At 45.3% G+C, this 24,866-nt stretch overlaps 2 protein-coding genes across 13 annotated transcripts in view; one reads left to right on the forward strand and one right to left on the reverse strand.

The window, feature by feature from the left end:
* The window catches only part of Capn3 (calpain 3), a 44,877-nt gene extending 31,276 nt beyond the window's left edge, over positions 1-13,601 (forward strand). For 3 of the 8 annotated variants that reach the window (XM_020170222.2, XM_020170226.2, XM_020170225.2), the window contains 14 exons: positions 355-432; positions 1,267-1,427; positions 3,090-3,259; positions 3,560-3,571; positions 4,207-4,415; positions 5,145-5,181; positions 9,933-10,010; positions 10,940-10,997; positions 11,082-11,146; positions 11,583-11,651; positions 11,741-11,819; positions 12,024-12,140; positions 12,606-12,664; positions 13,052-13,601. In XM_020170222.2, the coding sequence (XP_020025811.1) occupies positions 355-432; positions 1,267-1,427; positions 3,090-3,259; positions 3,560-3,571; positions 4,207-4,415; positions 5,145-5,181; positions 9,933-10,010; positions 10,940-10,997; positions 11,082-11,146; positions 11,583-11,651; positions 11,741-11,819; positions 12,024-12,140; positions 12,606-12,664; positions 13,052-13,078 (1,219 nt within the window). In that variant the 3' untranslated portion in view covers positions 13,079-13,601. The other 5 variants (XM_020170219.2, XM_020170213.2, XM_020170214.2 and 2 more) reach the window with 4 other exon arrangements.
* Positions 13,602-14,179: 578 nt separating this feature from the next.
* Znf106 (zinc finger protein 106) overlaps positions 14,180-24,866 on the reverse strand; it is a 59,631-nt gene continuing 48,944 nt past the window's right edge. For all 5 annotated transcript variants that reach the window (XM_020170207.2, XM_020170205.2, XM_020170206.2 and 2 more), the window contains 7 exons: positions 23,580-23,771; positions 23,073-23,135; positions 22,020-22,139; positions 21,495-21,566; positions 20,606-20,677; positions 18,381-18,527; positions 14,180-17,951 (listed from right to left, as the gene is read on the reverse strand). In XM_020170207.2, coding sequence (XP_020025796.1) covers positions 17,895-17,951; positions 18,381-18,527; positions 20,606-20,677; positions 21,495-21,566; positions 22,020-22,139; positions 23,073-23,135; positions 23,580-23,771 — 723 coding nt within the window. In that variant the 3' untranslated portion in view covers positions 14,180-17,894. The remainder of the gene's footprint in view (positions 17,952-18,380; positions 18,528-20,605; positions 20,678-21,494; positions 21,567-22,019; positions 22,140-23,072; positions 23,136-23,579; positions 23,772-24,866) is intronic.

The following is a 24,866-nucleotide window of genomic DNA, read 5'->3' on the forward strand; positions in this document are numbered from 1 at the left end:
CAAGTGACTTGCCCAAGGTTACATAGCTAATCTGTTATTATAGGAGAATCCCAGCTTGTCTATTTGCAGAGTTCAGCTCTTAACCTTCAAAGTGTGAGGAGGAGAGAAGACTCAGCTAGACAAGGCTCAAACTCTTGTACACTCACTTAAAGAGTTAAACCTTGAGGGTGGTAGGAAGCAATTATGGACTTTTTCACTGAGGATAAAGGGTCAGATCCACATTTTGATGACTCACACTGGTTGCAGTTTGGATACGGGTTACTTTAACTTTGTATTTCTCCGACACCTACTGTCCCAACTGACATCAGGCCTTCTCTTCTTCCTCCTTCCATAATCCCTCCGTTTTCCCACCAGCTGGAAAGACTGGAGCTTTGTGGACAAAGATGAGAAGGCCCGTCTGCAGCACCAGGTCACTGAGGATGGAGAGTTCTGGTGAGTCCAGGACTCAAAAAGACCTAAAAGTTTAAAGGACAGGGGCTGTCAGGTTCCAACTTTGGGAGAGTGAGGCCCTGTTCTCCTTTAGCCAGAGACCTGAAAGGATGAGGTTCTGAGAAGAGATGGTCATAGTGTGATGACTGAGCTCAGGACCAGACCAATGTGACGCAGCCCTGCTTGCTCCCTGGCCCTAGCACAGCTGCCCTGTGAGCTTAGGTAGCTCTTCTTACCCTGATGTCCCAGGGTAAGATGATCCCTACCTTTGTCATATCATGTCTGCTTAGCCTTCAAGTTTCCGCTTAAAGGGAGCTCCCCCAGGACCCCATTGGTTCCCTCAGGACCAGATTCATTTACTTGTGATGCTTGTAATCCTTAAGATTGCTCTTTCCCAAATGACGCCTCTTTCCCCTGTGCCTAGAACTGTGCCTGGTGCACTGTGGTGAGCTACACAATAACTTTTTGGAGAATTGAATTTCTGTCCCTTTCTCTCATCAGAGACATGAGCAAGTCATTACTGGAAGACTTGATGAAGGTTTGGGGTAAATACATCAGAACTGACAGTATTTACCCTAAAAAAGAAAGTCAGAATCCTCTGGGACCTTGACCAAGTTCCTCTAAACTAATATATTATGATATGTGGGCTGGAGGTGTGGCTCAGGCACCTGCTTTGCAAGCACAAAGCCCTGAGTTCAAACCCCAGTCCTACCACCAAAAAAAAAAAAAACCAAAAAAACCCAACTAATTTATGTGCTATGTTAGCCAGCGAGTCTTATTTCCCAGGCCTCTCCCCACCTTCTCCCATGTGGGTTTTCTCTTCTTTCATCCTCTCAGGATGTCATATGATGATTTCATCTACCACTTCACAAAGCTGGAGATCTGCAACCTCACAGCCGATGCCCTGGAGTCTGATAAGCTTCAGACCTGGACAGTGTCCGTGAACGAGGGCCGCTGGGTGAGAGGCTGCTCCGCCGGAGGCTGCCGCAACTTTCCAGGTGGGAGATACTCTTGAAGGGGCAAAGGGTCCAAACAGAGCATGTTCCAGATAGAAAAATATTAATAGTCATTTAGTGAGTCTCTACTAAGTTCCAGACATCAATTGTCTTATTAAACCCATCCCACTTTACTGAAAAGGAAATTGTCTTGCTGAGCTTACTACAATGGGGAGCTGGAGCAATGTTTAAACAGGAAACTGTCAGAATGATACTATGTCAGGCAATTTGAGAGGAGCACTGAAGAACCAATTTAGCAGCTACTGCAGTAGTTTGAGTCAGAGATGCTGAAATCCTAGGCCAAGTCAGTAGCTGAAGAGACAGAGGGGAGAAGGCAGACTTAGGGGAGAGTATACTGGGTTTTGTGGGAAGGAAAAATGAAGAATCGTGTCAAGATTTCAGTGACATCTGAGTGTATGGTGTCAACATTGCAAAAAAAAAAAGAAGTGTGTTATTTTTCCTGAGGGCTGGTTGTGGGGTTATAGAGAAAGACTTTATTTTTGGACATCTAAAGTTTGAGGTACCTGTTGAATATCCAGGTAAAGACTGGTAATAGAGAATTGGATGCACATATTAGAATGGTATTTGGTTATATGATTAAAAACTCTTAAGTATTTGAGGAAGGAAAAAAAGTAAGGAAGCTGTAATCCAGCTACTTGGGAGACTGAGATCAGGAAGATCAAAAGCCTGCCTAGAAAAAAATGTTAAAGAGACCCCATCTCCAAAATAACCAGAGTAAAATGGACTGGAGGAGTGGTTCAAGTGGTAGAGCACCTGCTTTGCAAGTGTGAGGCCCTGAGTTCAAACCTCGGTCCCACCAAAAAAAAAAAGAAGGGAAGAAGTGATTCAGAAGAGAGACTGAGTTAGGATATGTAACTCAGGGGCCATCGCTATGAAGGGGTCAGTTAAAAAGTGGAAGAGGGGGCCTGGGTTCCATCCCTGGTACTGCCCCCCCAAAAAAAATTGGAAGTGAGTTAAGATGTATAAGGAGACAGGATAGGTATGGCAAGAGAAGAGGCATAGACCAGATCCTGGTTTATGGGGTGGGTGAAGATAGATAGATAGACAGACAGACAGAGAGGTGAATATGGATGAGAGGACATTTATTAGGAAGACTGGTTCACATGATTATGGAGGCTAAGAAGTCCCATGACAGGCTCTCTGCAAGCTACAGACCCTTGGATCAGTAAGCATGGGCCCAGCCCAAGTCCATAGGCGTCAGGACAAGGGAAGCTGATGGTGTAATTTTCAGTCCAAGACTAAAACCCAGAGAACCAAACCCACTGTGTAAGTCCTGGAGTCCAAAGGCCAGAGAGGCTGGGGTTAGGATGTCCAAGGGCAGAAGAGTGTCCCAACTCTAGGAAAGAGAAAGGAAATTCTTTCTTTGCCTTTTTGGTCAATCTGCTTCCCAGCTGATCGGATGGTGCCTGGCAAAATGAACAGTGGATCTTTCCCACTCACTCCTCGTATTCACAGGCCAAACTTCTCTGGAAACACCCTCACAGACACATTTAAAAAATAATGGCGTACTAGCTAAGTATTCCTTAGTCCAGTCCAGCTGACGATTGGGGGATAGAGGAGACTAGGTTCCCTCTGTCTCATTTTCCTTCCTGTCCTTTTCTGAGTGGCAGATCTGAAAGTGTATTTCCTTTCTGGGGGGCACAGATACTTTCTGGACCAACCCGCAGTACCGTCTGAAGCTTCTGGAGGAAGACGATGACCCTGATGACTCTGAGGTGATTTGCAGCTTCCTGGTGGCTCTGATGCAGAAGAACCGGCGGAAGGACCGGAAGTTGGGAGCCAACCTCTTCACCATTGGCTTCGCCATCTATGAGGTATACAGTCCCTGACAAGCACCAGCCCAGGAAACACACAGCCTCCCAATGAGGAGGATTGGGGAGCTTCCAAAAGGGTCCTCTGACTTCTCCCAAACTCTGTGACCCCAGAGCTCCTGCATCAGACCCTCTGATTTTTCACTTGTTGTTACTTGTTTGTAACAAGTGAAAAATACCAGCAGGTGCAGCGGAGTGGGGCTGGAGCTGGCACAGGGGGCAAGGGGAGTCATAGTCTGCATCCAGTTGCTGACAGACATCCTCATTCAGATCTGAGGCATCTTTTATCTGTTTCTCCTCCAGGTTCCCAAAGAGGTATAGCAGTGGCAGTGGCCAGCAGTGCTGTGCAGCACTTCCTGGGTGTCCTGTGTCTGTGGCTCACCAAGAAGCTTGCTGGTGGGGTTTGTGGGCAGGGCTAGGACAGGAGAGGGTCCTGCCTGCCTTATTTCAACTGCAGAGCAGGTGCCTCAGGCTACTGCACCCTTGCCGTGTGTATTTTGTCCCTCCCTTCAGACACTCACATGGCTTCACACACCCACATGCTCACAGGCAATCACACCCTCACACAGTGACACAGCATGTTCTGAGGGTAGCTGCCCCGGGGAGGGAGGAATCGCCTCCTTCAGAATCCAGTCAAGGTCCCTCCACCTCTTTGGGGTCCTTCTCTGCCTGAGGGAATTTGGAGCAAATGAGCAGCAATTCTGGTAAGTGGCCTTGTGTGTAGGAATGATAGACTTGACCTTCACTTCTGAGTCACAACAAGGAAGAGGCAGCGAGGTGGGGAGTCAGTGATGCTGAGCTACTTGAGGCCGTGGGCATTGGAAGTAGGTAGGTTGAGATTGTGGAATGGGTGACCAGAGTTGGGAAGGAACCTCTGGAAGAGTCTATGAGCAGGACAGGGCAGCCCCTCCAAGGGGGACACAGTTCCTATGGGCTCTTCTGTCCCCTAGATGCATGGAAACAAGCAGCACCTGCAAAAGGACTTCTTCCTGTACAATGCCTCCAAGGCCAGGAGCAAAACTTACATCAACATGCGGGAGGTGTCCCAGCGCTTCCGCCTGCCTCCCAGCGAGTATGTCATTGTGCCCTCCACCTACGAGCCCCACCAGGAAGGGGAATTCATCCTCCGGGTCTTCTCCGAAAAGAGAAATCTCTCTGAGTGAGTACCAGCCTGGCTTCTCCCACCTGTCCCTAAAAGCTCACGTGGACCATTCCAGAGATTGGAGGCAGCTGGTGCAATTTCCTTCCGAGTTCCTGGGATATGTTGGCCAGCCTCTGTCTCTCGCCTACTCCTCGGCCAATGCCACATCTCCCTAATTCGTGCATTCATCCTGCAAACATTTATTAGGCACCTACCATGTGCCAGGTACTCTTCTAGGCACTGGGAATAGAGAAGTAAATGGTAAGAAATTCCTGTCATCATGGAGCTTAACGCTCTAGGGTGAGACAACCATGGGCAGGGAAAAGTACATTCTGGAGTATGTTACATTTGGAGAAGGGATGTGGAGTACAAATAAAGTAGGAAAGAGATATAAGACGTCCCAGAAATTAGCACAGCAAGGGAAGCGAGTAAGGCCACATCCTGCCCTTGACCCCCACGGATGTGTTGATGGGCCCCGGGCTCTGATCTCTGACCCTGGAAACAGGGCAAGGTCTGTGGGCAGGTGGCCTGGTCATGTCTTTGGGCAGCACCAACGAGACTGTGCCTGGGCCTGGCTGTTCAGGAATGGTTCCTACAAGGGACTGGTTCCTGGGGTAGATGTTTAAGTCCAGGGGTTTTCTCAGTCCCAATGTGGCCACTAAGCAGCCATGTGACTTGAGCAAGTCCTCCATATGCTTCCTGCTTGTTTCTGGTGACACTGAGGCACTCCGTTTGTGCTTTTCGCAGGGAAGTTGAAAATACAATCTCTGTGGATCGGCCAGTGGTGAGTGATTCAGCTGTTCGTGTGAAAAGGCTTGCGGGCCCCTCTTGTACGGTGATCATGCCATGTTCTGCAACTTCTGCTGGGCATGGCCAGAAAAATGGGTCTTGTGACCCCCGGGACCATTTAGTCAGTCAGATACTGGGATGTATGGAAGAGGGAAGAAGCTGTTTGAACAATGAGAGGTGGGGAACAAAGCCATAGGAAGGAATAACAGAAGAGCACCCAACGTCGGATTCTGAGGTTGGGTAACATTAGATTTCTCAAGTGGAGTAAAGGAAGTATATCAGCTCTTAAATCACTGTCAGAACTTACAACCTTCAGGGTTGGAGGAGGGGCTCAAGTGGTAGAGTGCCTGGTTCACAAACGTAAGCCCTGAGTACAAACCCCAGTACTGCCAAAACCAAAAAACCTAGAGCCTTCACCTACCACCTGAGTGATAGGTGAAGGACAATTTACATAACACCTCTGACTCAGTTTCTTACTCTGCAAAATGGGGCTAATACTGTGCCTGGCAGTGTGTAAAATGTCCAACACAGCATGGGCACTCAAATGGAGGTTGTTACAACTTTCAGTGGATTGTTCACATGTGTTATCTCACGTGTGAGATAACAGAAGGAGAGAAGGTTATCATCCCTGACTTTCAAGCAAGAGCGCCAAGAAGCCCCACACAAGCAGCACAGAGTTGGGGTCTGTTGGGGTCTCTGGATTAAGAAATCTGCCTTGGGGCTTTAGGCTCCAGTTAGCAAACAGCCCTGTGCTCAGTGGGAGAAATCTGAGGCAAAAAGGACAAATGCCCCACTGAGCTCTTTCAGGCTGTAACACCATGGCTTCAGTCCCGATCCTGGGCCAGTCCCACATGTCCGAGTGCCTCTGAGTCCTTGCAGGCATTTGCTCTTAGCATCACGTGCTCCGTTCCTGTTATCCTTGGACGTGGGTATTCACTGTACAGTGTTATCGGGAGATACACACACAAAAGCTCTACACCAACTGAGCCGAGCAGGCAGGCGCAGGGGGTTTGGTGTCCCTATTTGTCTGCAGTTTTCAAAGGACTCTTAGCTTTAGTGCTGGAGGGACAACTGGAGTGTCAGCCACTGTGGTTGTCTGGAGAGTACCGAAAGCAGCCGCTCTCTGCCCAGCTAGTGGCTGCAATTGGGGATTGCTGGCCCAAACTGTCAGACCTAATTTTACAAAAGAAGTGCCAAGCTTGGCTTTCCATATTAAATGTAGGGACATTAGTAAATACTTGCTCAAAAAATTTTTTTTAGTTTTCTAGAAAGTGAATTAATTTTCAAGCTAGTTTGAGCAAGTCATGTTTTTTGGTGTTCTACTAACCAATTTCATTTTAAAACTGAAAACAACACAAATAACAAGGGTTGGAGGTGTGGCTTAAGTGCTAGTGTTTACCTGGCAAGCACAAGGCCCTGAGTTCAAACTCCAGTACCACCAAAAAAGCAAAACACCCCAAAACTAGCCAGAAGTTTCCTTTCCCCACCTGTATTCAGTGACAGTGGATTATTTAAACAAAGCCATAGTGATTACCACTTTCTGGACATGGAGGAAGGAGGAAGAATTCTCTCCTTCCTTCACCCTTCCTGCCCCCTTGGATATCTGGATATCCAATTAATCCAGATATCTGAACTCCAGAGCCTCTCCTAAGCTATAGACCAGGACATAGGGAAGTACAAAGCTACTGACTGTTCTAGAGACTTGCTTTCTACTTATTCTCCATTTACTGTTTCCTTTTCTTAACACAGAAAAAGAAAAAAGCCAAGGTGGGTAAGACAGGGTGAGTGCATGCATGCATGCATACACATGTTCAAGTGCATGCGGGCAGACTTGCCTCTTCCTCCCTTCCTTCCTGAGCTCCGGTGGTTGAGTGTGACAGCGATGGCTGACACTTGCTGAGGAAAGGCTGAGTGCGGGGCTCTGCTAGGTGCTTTCCATGGGTTTACTCAATCCCCACTTTCAGAAGGAGAAAAGGTACAAAATGACTAACACCCAGAAAGAGGCAGAGGCAGCACTGGTGCCAGGCAGTCTGACTCCAGAACCTGTGTCCTGAGTCACATCTGGCCACCAGATAAGGTTTGGTGCTGGTGTTTATAGTGGACGCATCACTGGGACTGTACAAATACAGGTGCTGGTGCAGACCACAGTGGACACTTACCAAGCGCCACGCTGATGGTAAAACTTTTTCCCCTCCAGTTATAACAGCACTGACAGGGTAGGCCCTGTCATCATTTCCCTTTTCCAGGCGAGGTGCAGATTCAGGGATGTGAAGGGACTTGCCACGGACACAACTAATGAGCGGGCACTGGCACTGGAAGCCTTATTTGTATGCCCCAAGATCTGTGTTTCTTGCCTCACATCTCTGTTGCTCAGCCCTTTACACTCCAAGGTCTCTGTCATCCAGACCTGCGATTGGGTCTGGGAATGTAAGCCTGGCAGGAGGGCTCCATGGCCTACCATGTCCACCGGCACACGTTCCCCTCAGACTGGGACCTCCACTTGCTCTGGGATCCCCACATGCTTCAGTTCTTGGGCAAGAACCTTTGCTTAGAAGGCAGAGCAAGCCGGGCTTTCAGGCCCTGCAGGTAGCCAAAGGAGCTGTTGTCTGAGACTCTCCACTGTGGCCCCCAAGCCATGCGGCCTTCCACCAGAATGGGTGGCTGCTCTCTACCTCCTATAGCTTCTTAGGAAGGCATTTTGCTTGAGCCACACCCCAGCACTCTAGTACTCTCTTTACTTGTATGAGCACATCTTATGCTTGCATAAATCATCAATTTTGTGTATGGGTGTGGGTACTTGGGTTTGAACTCAGGACCTTGAACTTGCTAGGCAGGTGCTCTACCACTTGAGCTTCACTTCCAGACCAGATATGAGGTTTTTGCAGTACAGCTTTACATTCAGTCATCTCATATGATCCCCACAGAGCAGAAAAAGGCAGGAGGAAAAGGCAGGTTTTATCATTCTCATTAGCTGATTAGTAAACAGGCCAGTGAGAGGCAGGGCTGGTCAGTGCTGTGACCATGCATTGACCATGCCACCGGTCAGTCTTTTGTCTATCTGCACTCTCTAGACTGTTGAGACTCCTTGGGGGCTCCTCAGTAGTTGCCATGGTGATAGGGGTACTCAGGGGAAAGAGTTCTGCCCTTCCCATTAAGCAGAGAGCTGTTTTCTTTTAAATTGAGACGGGCTGTGCTGCCTAGGCTGGCCTTGAACTTATGATTCTCCCGTCTCAGCCTCCCAAGTATCTATGATTACAGGTGTGTACCACCACACCTGGCTGAGATGCTGTGCTTTCAATAGTCTTATTTACATGGGTTTCTGGGAGAAATTTGAAATCTTTCCATTTGAAAAAAAAGTCCACCAAAATATTTGAGAACATCGCTGTCCTAGATCCTGGTTTTCTTAGCATTTTCATGGGTAATACCTTTTTTTTTTTAATATTGTTGTGCCCTCATAACTCTATCATGAGGAGAGATGGGTTGGTATTAAAAGATAAATAACATCTATTAATTGGGGCAATGTGTTGTTAATAACAAAAAAAATTGTGAAAAAATTGTCCACGCAGTCACACAGCTTGCTGGCACAGAAACTGAACTTGAACTGAAGCTCAAGGTACCCCGACCTTGAGTTCCTCCTCTTCTCACCAAAGCTGCTCCAGAGGGGAGGCTGACTCCCTGAGCCCGCTTAGCCTGTAATCCTTGCCTCCTCTCTCCAGCCAATCATCTTCGTTTCAGACAGAGCAAACAGCAACAAGGAGCTGGGTGTGGACCAGGAGTCAGAGGAGGGCAAAGACAAAACAAGCCCTGAAAAGCAAGAGAGATCCCCACAGGTTTCTGAGCATGTGGCATGAAAGGGGTGGACAGCCCACAACTGGGGTCTTCTGTGCGTTTGGAGTGTATGGGGGCAGCAGTGATCCCCAGGGGTGTCTCTTCAACATCTAGGGTTTGGAATTGGCCCACTGACCATTTCTTTCAGAAAGTTTCCCTGAACTTGGGTGCTCCTTGGGTAAATGTCTCGGGGTCGGCTGCCACACCACACTGTCTCTAGGACTGGAACAATGGCCAAGCCTCCCACTGGCGCTTCCCCAGCCAGGATGAGACCGGGGGAGGCAAAGGCTGGGACAGACCCACTCGGGAGCTGAGACTGAACTCGTCTTCAGTCCTTGCACTCTTGGAGGGGACTAAAGAATAGTCGTAGAGAAGTGGGGGCTGAAGTCAGAAATAGGGTCCTTCCGAGCGCAGGTGAGGGTGTTAGACAGGAGTGGGCGAGGTGGCCAATAAAGCTTGGTGGAGGGGAAAGTCCTAGACAAATCCAGGCCCTGGGCCTCTGTCCTGGGGCACCCACGCAGTGTTCGGGGGAGAGTCCTTTGAGGGCTGGGCCTTGATAAGAGGTGGTGGGAGAATCAGAATGGTCGGCCCTGCTTTGACCTGCTGGGGCCCATTTGGTTGGAATGGTCAGGTTCAAAAACAGGGAAGGCTCTAGCTGGGGGAGGACCAGCATGACAAATGTGGCCTGTGGTCTGAGGTGGCAGGGCTGGTGAGGTACGGAGTGCTGAGCAGCTGGGCCTAGATGATTCTCACTCCAGCTCACCAGGTTGGACTGAGAAAGAAGAGCATTAGCCCTATGCCAGCTCCTGCTGCCACCTGTGGCTGTTTGGGACACTTGGAGCCCAGAAGAGCTGTCCTCTTGATCTGTCTAGACTTGGTTCCTGTGAACCCGTTCTCCTTTGTATTGTGCCCCCACAGCCACGGCTCAACAACACCGACCAGGAAAGTGAGGAACAGCAGCAGTTCCGCAACATTTTCAAGCAGATAGCAGGCGATGTAAGTATCTCTGACCCAGGGCTCCCGCAGGGACTTCAGTTCTCTTCTTGACTAACCGCTAGTGACCAGGTACTTCATTAGCGTTATTGATCAGTAGCGGTTAGAGCTTTTGTTGTGGTAGTTTGGGTTTTTTTTTGGTGGTGGTACTGGGTTTGAACTCAGTGCTCCACTCTTGCTAGGCAGGTTCTCTAGTACTTAAATCATGCCTTGAGCCTCTTGCTCTGGTTATTTTGGAGATCAGGTCTTGCTTTTGCCCAGGCCGGCCTGGATCAAGATGCTCCTATTTTATGCTTCCCACCTGTCATAACTGTGTGACCAGTGCACCACCACACCCAGCTACTGAAGTGGGGTCTCATAAACTTTTTGCCTGGACTAGCCTGGAACCAAGATCCTCCCAATCTCAGCAGCTCAAGTAGCGAGGAACCCACCTTTGGATTTTGGTGGAACCTGGGGGATGGATGTGTACAGCACAGAAGCCCACAAGCCCTTATGTTTTGGACATCACTGGCTGGCTCAGAGCCCTCTGGCATAAGCTGCCCACTGCAGTCTGGACAGCTGAGGGTGCGATATCTGACCCTGTCTTCCTCAGAAAAGCCCCAGCTTCCCGTGACAGAACAGCACTGACTGGGATTTGACAAATGTGGACAGCTGGGATTTGTGTTACAAACCTCTACTCTTTTTTAGATTTTTTTTTTTTTTTTGGGTGGGACTGAAGTTGGAACTCAGGGCTTCATGCTTACATGCTCTACTGCTCTACCACATTCTGCTCTGGTTACTTTGGAGATGGGGTCTCATGAACTATTTGCTCAGGCTGGCCTTGAACTATGCTTCCCACTCTCAGCCTCCCAAGTAGTTAGGATGCAGGCATGAGCCACTTGTGCCTGGCTGCTGCTTTGTTCTTGAGCCATGTCTTCTCCTTTCCTCCTCAGGACATGGAGATCAGTGCAGATGAGTTGAAAAACGTCCTAAACAAAGTTGTGAACAAACGTGAGCAACTAGAACCAGATAGCAGGGATGGGCAAGGGGCCCAGTTGCCTGAAAGCAGCTCCTCACTCTTCTCCATCCCCCCAGACAAGGACCTGAAGACTCGAGGGTTCACACTGGAGTCCTGCCGCAGCATGATCGCTCTCATGGATGTATCCTTTCTGTCTCCCCTTCCCAGCCTTCCAGCATCTGCAGCAGGGGCCAGAAAACAGGGCTGTCCAGTCAGGCAGATGGCACAAATTTGTGCCCAAGGAGACTTGCGACTTAAGGAGATCCTGACTCAGAACACCCTGCTTGCTGTCTGAGAGGGGTTATTAGAAGACATTGGGTGGTAGCTGGTTCCTACACCTAGCTCTTACCTCAGACCTGAAATCCTGCCTGGGATTTTGCCAAAGCAAGAAGAGTCCTTAGGGGACAAACTCCGTGGGTTATAAAGCCAGCAGGAAGTTTGATTGGTGGAGTGGAGGGAAAGACTGCATAGCAGAACAGGGCAGTAGATAGGGGAATCCCTGCAGAATCTCCTAGCCAGTCCCTCCCAGTCCCAGGGGATTTCACTGTGTGCCCATAGCCCTGACATCCCTCCTTCAGACAGATGGCTCAGGGAGGCTGAATCTGCAAGAGTTCCACCACCTCTGGAAGAAGATTAAGGCCTGGCAGGTGGGGCGAGTGAAGTGTGGGGGTGGAAGAGGAGGTTAATTGATTGAGGTATTCAGCATGTGACCTGTCCTCGAATTTTCTATGTTCAGAAAATCTTCAAACATTATGACACAGACCAGTCCGGCACCATCAACAGCTATGAGATGCGAAACGCAGTCAACGATGCAGGTGCCAGGAGGAAAGGGGGTGGCCAGCACGCAGACCAGAGCTGGGGGAAAGGGGGATGGAGGAGAGCCTAGGTTACTTGAGCCTGTTACAGAAAGGAAGGAGGGTTCTGGTTGTAGTTCTTGAAGCCAGAGTGGCCAAGGGGCAGGGAAAACAATGCAGGCCCGACTCGACTCTACTTTCTCCTCTACTCTGCTGTCCCCACAGGATTCCACCTCAACAGCCAGCTCTACGACATCATTACCATGCGGTACGCGGACAAACACATGAACATCGACTTTGACAGCTTCATTTGCTGCTTTGTCAGACTGGAGGGCATGTTCAGTAAGTGTGTGTTGGGGGGGGCCCACCAGCCCCATCCCACTGCGACAGCTGTGGCATTTGCTCTGTCAGGCTGAGCAAAGGCTCAGGCCCTCTATGCCAAGAAAAGGATGGCAAAGAAAGGTTACTCTGCCTGCAGACACTTGTGCTGAAGGGCAGCAGTTAGAACATGGTCCTCTTAAAAGCTACAGCAAGCTAGGCACCAGTGGCGCATACCTGTAAATCCTGGCTACTCAGGAGGCAGAGATCAGGAGGATCATGGTTCAAAGCCAATCCTGGCAAACAGTTTGTGAGACCCTATCTTGAACATTCAAAAAGGGCTAGTGACTGGCTCACGTGGTAGAGCCTAACAAGTGTGAGGCCCTGAGTTCAAACTTCGGTACCACAAAAAAAGAAAAGGACAAATTACAGCAATGGAAGTAGAGTAAGCCTGTAACTAGCCTCTGGCCTGTGCATTCTTTTACACAGGAGCTTTCAATGCATTCGACAAGGATGGAGATGGTATCATCAAACTGAACGTTCTTGAGGTAAAGCACACCCCCCTGCACCATGACACCACAGTGGAGTCAACAAGGCAGACTGGATGCACTGTGTGCTCCTCATTTCCAAGTGGTGGTGGAAGGAACAGAAAAGGAGCATGAGGGGAAGCATGGCAAAGAATGAGCATCACGGGGCATATGTACTAGCAGAAGGCTCCAAAAAGGGCCTCACCTCCCAAAATTACTTCATGTTGGAAAACAGGGACTTTCTAAGAAAGATCTGTGGGGAAGAAGGATGCAGGGAACAGGCTGCTCCTCTGAAAATCTTCCTGTTGTCTATTTCCTCTTCCCCTACCCTGTAAGATCCCTAGGGATGGGGCAGGGGGGGGGTCTCCTTTCTTGCCTATGTTCTGATTTTGGGACTACTTCTTTCAGTGGCTGCAGCTCACCATGTATGCATGAACCAGGCTGGTCTCGTTCAAGGTTGTGCGGGATCACTCCTACCAATACAGCTAGAGCCATTTACCTCAAAAGACTCAGTAGGTGCACCCTCGCCAGGCCTCCAGGTGCTTCCTTGGTCTTGTTTCTCTTCCACTTTGCCCCCTTACTCTGTGTAGATGTCCTTTGCCACAGGAAGGCAAGTCTGCCTCAGCTAGGTGCATCCTAGCTGAGAACCTGCTGATTCTGATCAGCCTCAGCTCTGAAGCAAATGCTTCACTTTAGCTTGCACTAGGCTATTTGCAGAAGCATTTGCCAATGCACTCAGCACTGGCTCATGCTGGAGCTCTCCCACCTTTGTTCTCTCACTCACGGGACAGTAGCCAAACTTGCACTTGGTTGTATCTGACTATTTTAAGATGGACCTGCTCTGGGGTAAACTAACTCAGTGGAACACGGCTGGATACTTTGGGTTGTCTGACTCATAAGTTTGGCTGCATTCTAAAACAAATTAAATAAAGGCATGTGTACAGCTGGTTCCACCATGCTTTGTGTTCTCTCATTTAGTTAGCAGCCACAGCAGGACTGAATGCCTTTCTCTCATATACTTACCATCACCTATAGACCTAGTTTCAGTCTCCAGCCACACCACCCTGAATGTGCCCATCTTGGAAGCTAAGCAGGGTGGCGCCTTGTGAGTTCCTGGATAAGAGAAAGCCCTAGTTTCAGAACAGAACAACAGGAAACACACACCAAAACAAAACACAGAGCCCCGCTTAAATCATGCCTATTGCTACTTCTTGAACACAGGAATCACTCAGATGTATTCTAAAATATATAAGGAGAATAGCTGTTGGTGTATGAACATCAAGAATAAGTGGCTAACCTTTTATGGTGACTGGAGGGGCCAGTGGTACCAAAGGGTAATGGAATACAGACACTTGCACTGACCTGTTCAGACATTAGACAAACCCTGAGTGTAACCATTTGTCACTTTATCTGGACCATGGTCTGTGGTGCAGCTGTAAGCACCTTGTGTTTTCTGCCCAGCTTCCTTTTTGGAAGCTTTTCATGGAAAAGAAAGGCTCAGACATGAAAATGCAGAGAAGGGAACAAAAGTAAACATTCCATTAATAAAAGTACTTTATTTTCCTCTTGTATTTGCTTTATATCTTGCTTTACAAAGTTATGAAGTTCACAGCTTTATACCAAAATGTAAGAAGACTAGGCTGTTTGTTTATAAACATTTTTGCAGTGGAGTATCATTTGATTTCTTTCTTCTAATCCACATCCAGTAAAAAAAAAAAAAAATCAGAAGCCAGAGGTGCTGGGAGCAGCTCTAGGGCATACATTTCTCTTTAACAGGAGAAAGTCTTCCTTGACCCCATGAACTCAACTGGACTACAACCCTGAATTGACAACAAATCTGAGAAACTTCAGTCCCCATGTGACTCCACAGGGCCACACACTTGGGACCTTAAGTGAAGCTGGAGGTTGTTATCTGGGAGGCTTTAGGTGTGTTTATATGAGGATTTCACAGCCACTTGCATATGGGAGTAAGTATAGCCCAGATCACTGCTACTACAGCCCCTCCCCCACCCCTTACACCACTTCTCTTAAACCTTGAGGACCCTAATGACAAGGTAGGGGTGAAATCACTGTTCTACAAATGTGGCAGGCATGGCCTTCATAATTCTAGGAGCTCTCCTTTAGGTAGCAGGAACAAAATTTATAAGTAAGCATATATAAGGTGCAATTATCTGAGCAATCTGGCGTGTGTGTGCTGTTCAAATCCCTCTCCATAACATACTTCCATCTCCTCTCCAACAAATTCTCTTTCATAAACTATACCACGCCATTTCTCTAAATGTACCCTATGCCCACCAATTCAGCCACACACCTAGCCACTAAAGTTGTCCACTATATAATCTACCAGAAAAACAACAAAACAAAACCTTTGTCAGGCAAATAATCACTTTAAACAGCAATAGTGCTGCCTACAAATTATGTGTAAGTCCTGAGCTGAACACTCAACTGCTCACTCGTCTCAGGGAGAAAAACATTTCTTCCACAAAAGCAGTAGTATAGTGGCTAAGTAATGACTTTTTCTCAAATTAAGTAATATCAGGTCAAGATAATTCTTAGCTATTTTTCTTTTTTCAGTTGTTTAGAATTGAGTAGAATATGCCAAAAAATATTCTGAAACTAATTAAAAACTTTCACATTTAACTGATTTTTTTTTTTGCAACAAATTGCTATTTTAAACACAAGCCTACATATACAAAAGGATTTATCCTATGGTTTTCTTGATTTGAGCTGTTAAAGATGAGGCATGAGGAATTAAAAATAACATTCTAAAAATGGCCTCCCACTGCTTATAAGAAATGCGCCAGTTTTTGTCATGTTACCGGACAGTTAGTTTTCTTCCTTTATGATGCTACTAAAGAGCAGAGGCAGAACAAAGCCAAGCCACAGCTCTTCTGTGAGGAGAAACCGAGCCTGTGATTGGTAACATCACAGTTTTACATAACTTTCAAGACCCTTAAAAGTAGTGACGCAGCCGTAAGGAGCCAAGATACATACGGTTCCTTTATTATCCAGACAGGGCTAGTACAGTTCATCTGGATAACACATTAACCTGGTGTTAAAAGAACTTCGTATGTTCTGCCACTGCTTCAAAGAAAACGTCTGTGAAATGAGGAAAATGAGGAAATGAGGCACACACATATAAAGGAACACACACACAGAGGCAGATATATGCACGATTCTACCAAGTTAAACTCAAATCACATTTCTTACTGATCCTCAGTCTGTAATCCTCTCCAAAGTTCCCCACGACTGTCTAACACCTCCAATTACCCTTTTCTGCTGTACAAAGGCTCCACCACTCTCTTCGCTCCAGATAGGCCCTTGGGCAAACATGGCACCTACCACCAGAGCATTCAAGGCTTTCTTAGCACACTGCCCTGCCACTGTGGAAATGCAGCATCACAGTAGCCCAGAGAAAAACACCAGGTTTACAATAAATCCAAATGGACTTTCTTGGGAAATCACTATTCCCAAACAAACAGAACAGTGTGACTTCTGGTCCCCCTTATGGGTAATGAAGTGAGAGGTGAGAAGAACCTCATCTCACACAGAAATAGCACAAACACACTCTACCAACAAGATCTTCTCTGTTCACTGGAGCATCGGGCAAATCTAAGCCATGTGGTTAACAGGAGCATTGTCCCACTCACAAGGACAGAAGTAAAGAGCTCGAGGGGCCATCCACTGTCTAGCAGGAGCTCCTAGTGCTTAACGTTTTCTGGATCCAGTAAGAACCACTGGAACCTTTCCTGGAAAAAAGAACACATACTTAGTCTTTCATACAATTTCTGGGGGCTCACAGACCCTCTTGCAGCTTATCTATTGACCCCTGATGAAGTCCTCCTGCCCAAGAGCCTGAGGAAGGCATGTGTACAGCTGTGTGCACTGCCAGGCGTGGAGATAAACCTGGGTGCCCTGGAATCCTAGAAAATGAGTTACAGCCTCAAGCTAGGTATGTGGCTCCTATCCCTCTGGTTTCTCTCTCCCCTCTGAAGAGTCTTTCTGAGTTTTGAGAATACAGAAACAAAAGATTAAAAAGTAACACTTGTATAGCTTTATTGATAAAAGCCCAGAGAAAATCCCAAAACAAAGCAGTCCCATAGGCTTTGTTGACTTGGGTGTCCTCAATGGACAGGAAGAGTCTTTCTCTTCACCACAAGCCACCCTACTTTCCCAGCTATCTGGGAAGTGAAGGTGAAGACACTGGATTCAGAAAGAAACCTCTAGGAAGCCTGCTTGAGGCCCTAAAATCTGTGTACAGATGCTTTATTTCAACCCCTTTATTTGGGGTTCTATAGGTGGGCGGAAAGAGGGCAGAAAGTACCCCATGAGCCCAAAGGAATACTTCATGGCTGTCTTTGCTCTAGTCACACTAGACACTGAGAGGTGTGGGTTGGAGAGTCAAAGCTGGAAGGGAGATAAAGCCACATCTCCATTTGAACAGCCTGACGGTATCTGCTGCAGTGAGTACTCAGGTCTGACAGCCAAACCGAAAGGTAGACATAATGTCTGTGTGCTGCCTCACACTGAGTACTCGATCAAAGTGGCACAGAAGTTCACTAGGAAATGCAATCTGCAAGGACCTATCACTGTGGGCCTTGTTTTCTGAATCCTAAAATATGGCTTGCAGAACATCCACTCTAGGTTTTTCAAAAAAAATCTGTGTGCCCGTTAGCATTTAAAAGCCAGCTCTACCCATCTACAAAGCAGATGAATAGCGAAACACACTGCACATAATTGTTAAGAAAGGAAACCATTTGCTTCCAATTTATATTCTCAATTGTTATGACTAGAGATCCTAAAACTGATCCTGAAAATCTAGCATTTGAACAAACTTGTACTAAAACCTGACTATTGGTTTAAATCATCACAAAAACAAACTAGAAATCACAAACTGAAATCAATTAACAATATATATGTATGATTAGGCCAAACTAGGTAACCAATTACGATCTGATCTTCAACAAACATCTAGAGAATGCCAGTAGCATGAAACACTATTTATGTCATGCTGTCCCAGAGGAGTACGGTTCCTTAGAATCTGTTTAAATTTGTTTACACCCGCCAGTACCAAGTTGAGGTGTGACCTATCATCCCATAGAGCTGCCCAGACTGTTGCCAGTGGTAACCTGGCTGATAAGCACTTTATCCCGCCTTGCTTCAGTGGGGGAAGGGAAGAGAGTGGCCTGTGTGAGAGGCCAATGTCAAAATAGTTCAACTGATGACTTCCCAACATGGGAGGCAAAAAGCTTCATGAATCGATTTTGCTGTCATCTTCAGCATGTCGTTCAATGTGTCCTGCAGCATCCTAGGAAAAAGGGAGAAGGCCATGAGAAACAAATAGTAGTAGAACAGGAAGTCACAGCCAAGGAAAGCCATCTGGTCCACTGTACCTGGAACCCACAGATGAAGGGAGTTGGGAACCAGCACTTTGTGAATTCACACTAAACTGTACATAAAGTGAGTGCTTATCTTAGCACAAGAGCACTGTAAGCCTCTACATTCAGTTACTGAATTTAAATATCTGAAAACACTCTCCTAAGTTCTGTCTCAAAACCTACCTAATTCTTTGAAAACCTTGTTCAATTGTCCCACAAATCTCTGAATAATACAAAGAAATATTCCCAGGTCTTCCCTATTTACTGCAATCGTGAACTGTGTGGTAAAGCAAAGGCTTACCAGCCTCTGCTCTAGTAGTTGACTGAGCCCAGGTTAGCCTCAAATTCCACTCATGTACCTGCTTGGATCCTTTCCTAGCAGTGAAAAAGGCATCACAGTTCTTCCAGCGACATTTCAGAGTCTGAAAGTTGGGATTAGTGTGGTCAGTCAGCAAGTGTTGTTTTAAGTGATCCACAACCCCAAATATCAGAGAGCAACCATGCCACTGCAAAAGAGAGGGAGGGAACTAGGTGAAAAAGAGTGCAATAAAAACACAATGAACAGAAAAAACAAAAAAACAAAAAAGAAAAAAACCTCAGCAAATAAAAACACAATAAATAAAAGAACAAAAAACAGCACGGTAAGCATGCAATCAGATCACCCCTTGCTTCTATCCCATTAAGTACTTAGAAGTAAAAAGCCCCATATTCTCTAATTTATTCTTGGCTACAAAATATAATAAAGCCACAGGCAGGCAAATTAGTTATCAATATGATAAGAAACCTTGAAAAGACAGGAAAGTTTTTTGATACTGTGGTATTTTGAAAAGGCAAAACCCTAAGGTAACCATGACATTTTTTTGTTTGATTTTATTTTTTTGAGACAGGGTGTCACAAGTAGCCAGGCTGGCTTCAAACTCATGATTCTATTGCCTCTGCCTCCTGAGTGCTGGGATTACAGGTGTGTACCACCACTCCCAGCTAGCCATTATATCTTTAGATAAAGAAAAGGTCAGCAAATATTTGTAGATGATTATTATAAATTCAATTTAAACCATAATCATCTTCCTTTTCATTTATTTATTTATTTTTGGTGGGACTAGAGTTTGAACTCAGGGCTCTGTGCTTGCAAAGCAGGTGCTCTTTCATTTAGCCACACCTCCAGTCCATTTTACTCAGTTTATTTTTGAGTTGGGGCTCTCATGAACTAATTGCTAGGCTGGCCTTGAACTACGATTCTCCTGATCTCAGCCTCTCAAATAATTAGGGTCACAGGCGTGAGCCACCAGCACCTGGCTTAAACCATGTTCTTTTCTAGCCATCATCAGATTTAACTTCTATCTTAGTCTATTTATTCCAAATGGCAAAAGACTTTCCTATAATACTGAAAGAGGCATATTTAACAATTCTAACAACTATTAAACTTGAAAATAAAATGTCTGATACTAGAAGCCTGGCATCACAACCTTTATCACTTGAGTCACAATCCTTTATTTACTACATTTTAAAAGATACTGTAATTTATAAATGTGGCTCAATGTCACATATTACTTGGAAAGCACAAAGACTTTGTTTTGGCTTTTCCCCACAGGTTGTTTGTTATAAACCTGGTACTTCTAATTCTAACATGTTCATTTAGAAAAAGTACCACAAATTTGAATTTTTCCACTATCAGACTATTTCATCTGACAGATGAAATGGTATTTTCTTTAAACAATTTATTTATTTATATATCCTGGAACTTGTAGTAGATTTTGCTTGCCTTCACTGAGAAGACTAAAAAGCCAAGATCATAATACATAAAAATGCTGAGAAGTAATTAGGTTACGAACAACCCTAATACTAAATTTAAAAGTAAGAGTGGCAAGTTCACTCCGCTAATAATGGCGTAGTTATGAGAACTGCCTTACAAAATAAGATTTATAAGGAGCAGCATTGAAGTTGTAGGGCTAGTCATCAGCCCCTACTCCAAAATAAAAGCCGCACAATTCAGCCTGGTGAGCTGAGGTTTATAACTTCAACACTATACATTTTATTAGCCTAGTCCTCAGAAATCAACAGGGGTATAAATCAAACCACTAACCACTTGCAGTCCCTGAGGACTGAGTGTTGTTGAGGGGACAGGTCACAATAATAAGGACTTCTACTTACTTCATGTATTTCTAGTATGGCTGATATTTTTCTAAGCAGGTATTGATTTTTATAATGAAACACAAAATAAAACCACCTAGGAGACAACTCCGAGAAGACAATATTTAAATGTACCTCAAATCTAATCAATAAAGAAATACAGTCAGGCACGGAGGCGTATCCTTGTAATTGCAACACCTAGGAGGCTAAGGCAGGATGATTATGAGTTCAAGATGAGCCTGGACTGTATAGTGAATTCCAGGCCACTATGGGCAACACAGTGAAAAAACAAAATAAAGTAAAATATAAAAACTTCCTTGTCCTACAGTGACAGGCATAAAGTAGATGCACTCAAATACAAAAATGCTAAACCAGTGCTAATGCAGATGTACTAAAACTAGGGCTGAGGCCCTCCTATGTCTGATGACATTCACAGAACCGTCTCAACACTTACCCAACAGCGGTAATTCTGCATCAGATTCAGCCTCACAGCCTGAATGCTGCCATCGTAACAGCCAGTATAAATCTGGAGAAAGAGGTTTATAAAATTAGATTAAAATATGCACAAAGAAACACCTACAAAATATCCTCAAAACAAGTTTAAAAAAACAAAAACAAAAATACAAACCTAAAGCAAAACCAGCTTCGGAGAACAAGAATGGGAAATTGATTTCTAGATCTGGTCCAGATACATTGGGACCATGGCTAGCAGGGCTGGGAGGCATCACTTATTCTCTAATTAGGATTGCTCTGACTTCTAACTGTTGTTGCATATTAGGTATCTGAATCTCATTGCAAAAAGGATCTACTACTCATTTCAAAACATACCATCTGTTCAACCCCAAAACTTAAAAAAAAAAATAAGCCAAGGTTTAGCAAAGTGGGTTTGCTTCTACTTTCAAGTCTGCTCTACCCACGCCTCATGGCGACATCTCCTGACTCCAATCCGGTGTTCTGTTCAGATCATGTCTCTGGAAAAAGTATCTCTATTTTTTTTAAACCGTACGGGAGTTTGAACTCTAGGCCTAACACTTCTGAGGCAGGTCTCTACCACTTGTGCCACTCCACCAGCCCAATTTCTTTTGAATCATCTTAAATATATCTTCTATTTAATGGTAGATTTTTACTGTAATTATTTTAGCTATAAATAGAAATGGAGTATTTCCAACATTGTTGCTGGGTTACTTCTCATTATTAGGACAAGAGACAGAAAGGCATTCAACAATAAGGCATCAGGAATAGATGTCACTTTGGGAAGAGGCAAGTAGTAACTATTATCAGGATGTAGAATTTTAAGTAAACATATCCAACGGCAAACATCTGGCAGGGCTAGCACCACTCACCATGCTTTTATGGATGGTCATACACATGATCATGTCTCTGTGTCCTCCATAAACTTGTAGGCGGTCATGAGACTTAGGTGGAAAGGAAAACAATAGATAATTAGGGGCACATTTACCTTGTGTTTGATAAACAGAGTCCCTTAGGGACTGTGGGAGGTTTGACACTGTGCTTGAGGCACTGAGGTGAAGCACCAGTGGCAGTCTTAGGAAATGAGGAATACCACAAGCAATTTCTTTAGAATCAAAGTCTCAAACTCAGAATTGCACATAAGGAGAACTGGACAGGTTTTAGAGGCTGGGGGAGCTCTTCAGAAGCCATTTAAGTTCTGATATGCATGGGCCTAACCAACCATCTCAGAGCAGTTTGAGTGAGGGCCATAGGCAGACATTTCATAATCAGCTAGTGCATTTGTGAAAATGCAGATTCTTGGGCTCCACCCTGAACTTACTTATCAAAAACCAATACAAAATCCAAGCAGACATCTCCCGACATCATTCAAGCAAAATCCTGGATCTAAATTCTACCTGTAATTCATAGACTCGAACAAATTTATCCAGGCAAGCAGTCACCATCACTTTTCCTAGGATATTCACCACAGTCACGGCATGGTTGTGACCTTTATAGATCCGCACGAGCTCACCAGTCTGCATCAGAAGAGAAGTAACAGTCCTTAGACTAATTTTTTGGTTTCCTTTCTACTTTTGAGATTTATGATTCTTTAACTCTAAGAGACATAATTCTGAGGCTACCAATAAACAAATACAGCTATTCTAATACTAATTACACAAGCATTACTACCTATACAAAATCAGAAAATGCATCCTGATAGAGAACCTAATGTTACAGAAAGGGAGGGGCCACAATTCCACCTGTATCTATTTTATAGCTTTTGAAGTACAGGTTGAGTATCCCTAATCCAAAAATCCAAAACTTTTTGAGCACAGACACGATGGATGTTACAAATAAAAAAATTCCACACCTCATCTCATGTGACAGGTCATAGTCAAAATGCAGGCAGGCACACTAACCATATAAATTACCTTCAGGCTATGTGTACATGAAACAAATAAGTTTTGTTTTAGACTTGGGTCCCATCTCCAAGACACTTCATTGTGTGTATGAAAATATTCGAGAATGTGAAACACTTCTGGCCAGCCCCAAGCATTTCATACAAGGTAGACTCAAGCTGCACTTTGGCTTTTATTGTTTCATTGGTCTGGACAAATCCATCAGGTGGTATCCTACCCCATTTACTGACTAGGAACTGCGTGTCAGAGAGCTATCTCTGTGACCTGAGTACAGTCACTTGGTTGTGTTCATTTGTTCTATTTTAAACTTCATATCATATCTGCCTTCTGAGAGCCTTCATGGCTCAATTTATTTCATGTTGAAATGAGGCATTCGAACAAAACTTTGAGCCTTCCTGGATTAAAAATTTTGATGAGGCCAGAATTTCTAGATTGCTCAATATTATCCAAGAGCACATTATGAATCCTCTCAGTAAGATAAAGAACTTGATTTAAATTGCAAGGGATCCGAGGAAACCTTCAAGCTTTACACACACCGACACGACTTACATGGATGTTGTGGGCGTGCACTGACTGATCACTGGAGCCGCTGAACACAAGGTCATTCACCACCTTCAGGAAAAAAAGTTCAGTGAGCTGGGTTTTGCACAAGGTTTTCAGTTTCCTCTGTAACTTGTAACACACACTGGTAAATTCTAATCTCCATCCTGTTTTGAAATGAACACAAGCCAGTATAAAATAACGTTTTGGTGGCAAATTGTTTCAGATGAAACTGATGCCCTACACCAGGCACTGTGATGAAGTGACAGTATGCAGTATCCCAGAAGGGCATTAGAGTATACCCACATTCTACAATAAAACACACTCAACTGTTTCTCTGTCAGTATATTAAAAAATAGTATGTTACTTGGTGATCCAGGAATAAATGCAAGGAGTATAACCACCTTGCTCTTTTCAAGATGGGTACATTCTAAACAGGGCACTGGACCACATGGAAATGCCATTCAAAGCCCTCTATTTGTAGCAGACAACACTCGCCTCTTACACAACACTTGCCTTCATGCAAAGAATGGTTTTGCTATGGCCCTCCAGAGTTCTGAGGAGCAGACCATTCCGTGCATCACGTACACTAATGGTACAGTCATAAGACCCCACGACCAGCAGCTTTCGGGCACCTTCCTGAGCTGTGGCGAGACAACTGACTGCCCGAGGGCCATGGCATTCAAAGATCTCAAGTCGTTTGTTGTTCTGAAAAATACATACATCATTATAAACAGTTAAGCAACGCAGCTGGAAAACTTTCACGTTCTCTTGTTACTCTGATGTACTTCTGACCTCTGCTTCTGTGTTCTCTTTTGACACCATTTAGTGGACTATAGAGTCTTTGTATCAGAGAGGCCAGGTCACAACCTACATTCCAAAATATTCTTTTATCTCAGATATTACACTTGTTCCCCCTCACTCACTGATCCCCTGCCAATCTTGCTCACAAACCCCCAAACCTTTAAAAAGGTACTTCAGGTACATACATGGAGTAAAACTCCCAGAACCTACGCAGAAAGCAGCAGCTGGAGACTAGAGAGCTGAACAATGATTTCAGCCATCTTCAAGTGCCACAAAGACTGAAGTTTGGGATTCAGTAGGGAATGGGCCGTGATAAACAGTCCTGGCTTTCTGATGAGACCCCAGAGGCCCTAGATGCTACTTTCAGGTGAATGGCAAATCAAAAAAGTCCAGCCCTAACCTTCAAAATGCACATCTAAGCAGAGATTCTCAAAATTGTCTCTAGATCCATCTTCTCCACAGTCTTTCAACCATTTAAAGAACTTTTCCATTTGAACTGGCATCATCTACTAATCATTTTTTTTTTTAATGCACTCTTTCTTCACCATTCCTATTGCCCTAATTTAACCTAATGGGGCTATTAGCACTTCACATATAGAATACAAAAATCTTCACTAATTACCCTTCTATGAACAAAGCACATATTTAATTGCATCCCTCATAGTTGTTCCGGCTGCCATGTAACATGTGAACAACACTAACAGAAAACATTCTGGGTTGGCAGAATGGCCCAAGTGGTGGAGCACCTGCCTATCACGTATGAGGCCCTGAGTACAATACCCAGTGTGTGCACACACACACAAATTCTACCATACTGCTAGAAGATGATACTACTAACTAGTAACAAAACCTCTCAATCCCACCCTTCCTGAAGAGGACGACACCTTCACTTTACCCTTAGTCTAACCTGTCATGCCCGCTTCCTTTGCAAAGCCCACAATGAACTCCCTGCTACTACTCATGCCAATCTTTCTCAATCCTGACTCCACAGAGACTTCC

This window comes from Castor canadensis, chromosome 2, assembly GCF_047511655.1.
Source record: "Castor canadensis chromosome 2, mCasCan1.hap1v2, whole genome shotgun sequence".
Lineage (NCBI taxonomy): Eukaryota > Metazoa > Chordata > Mammalia > Rodentia > Castoridae > Castor > Castor canadensis.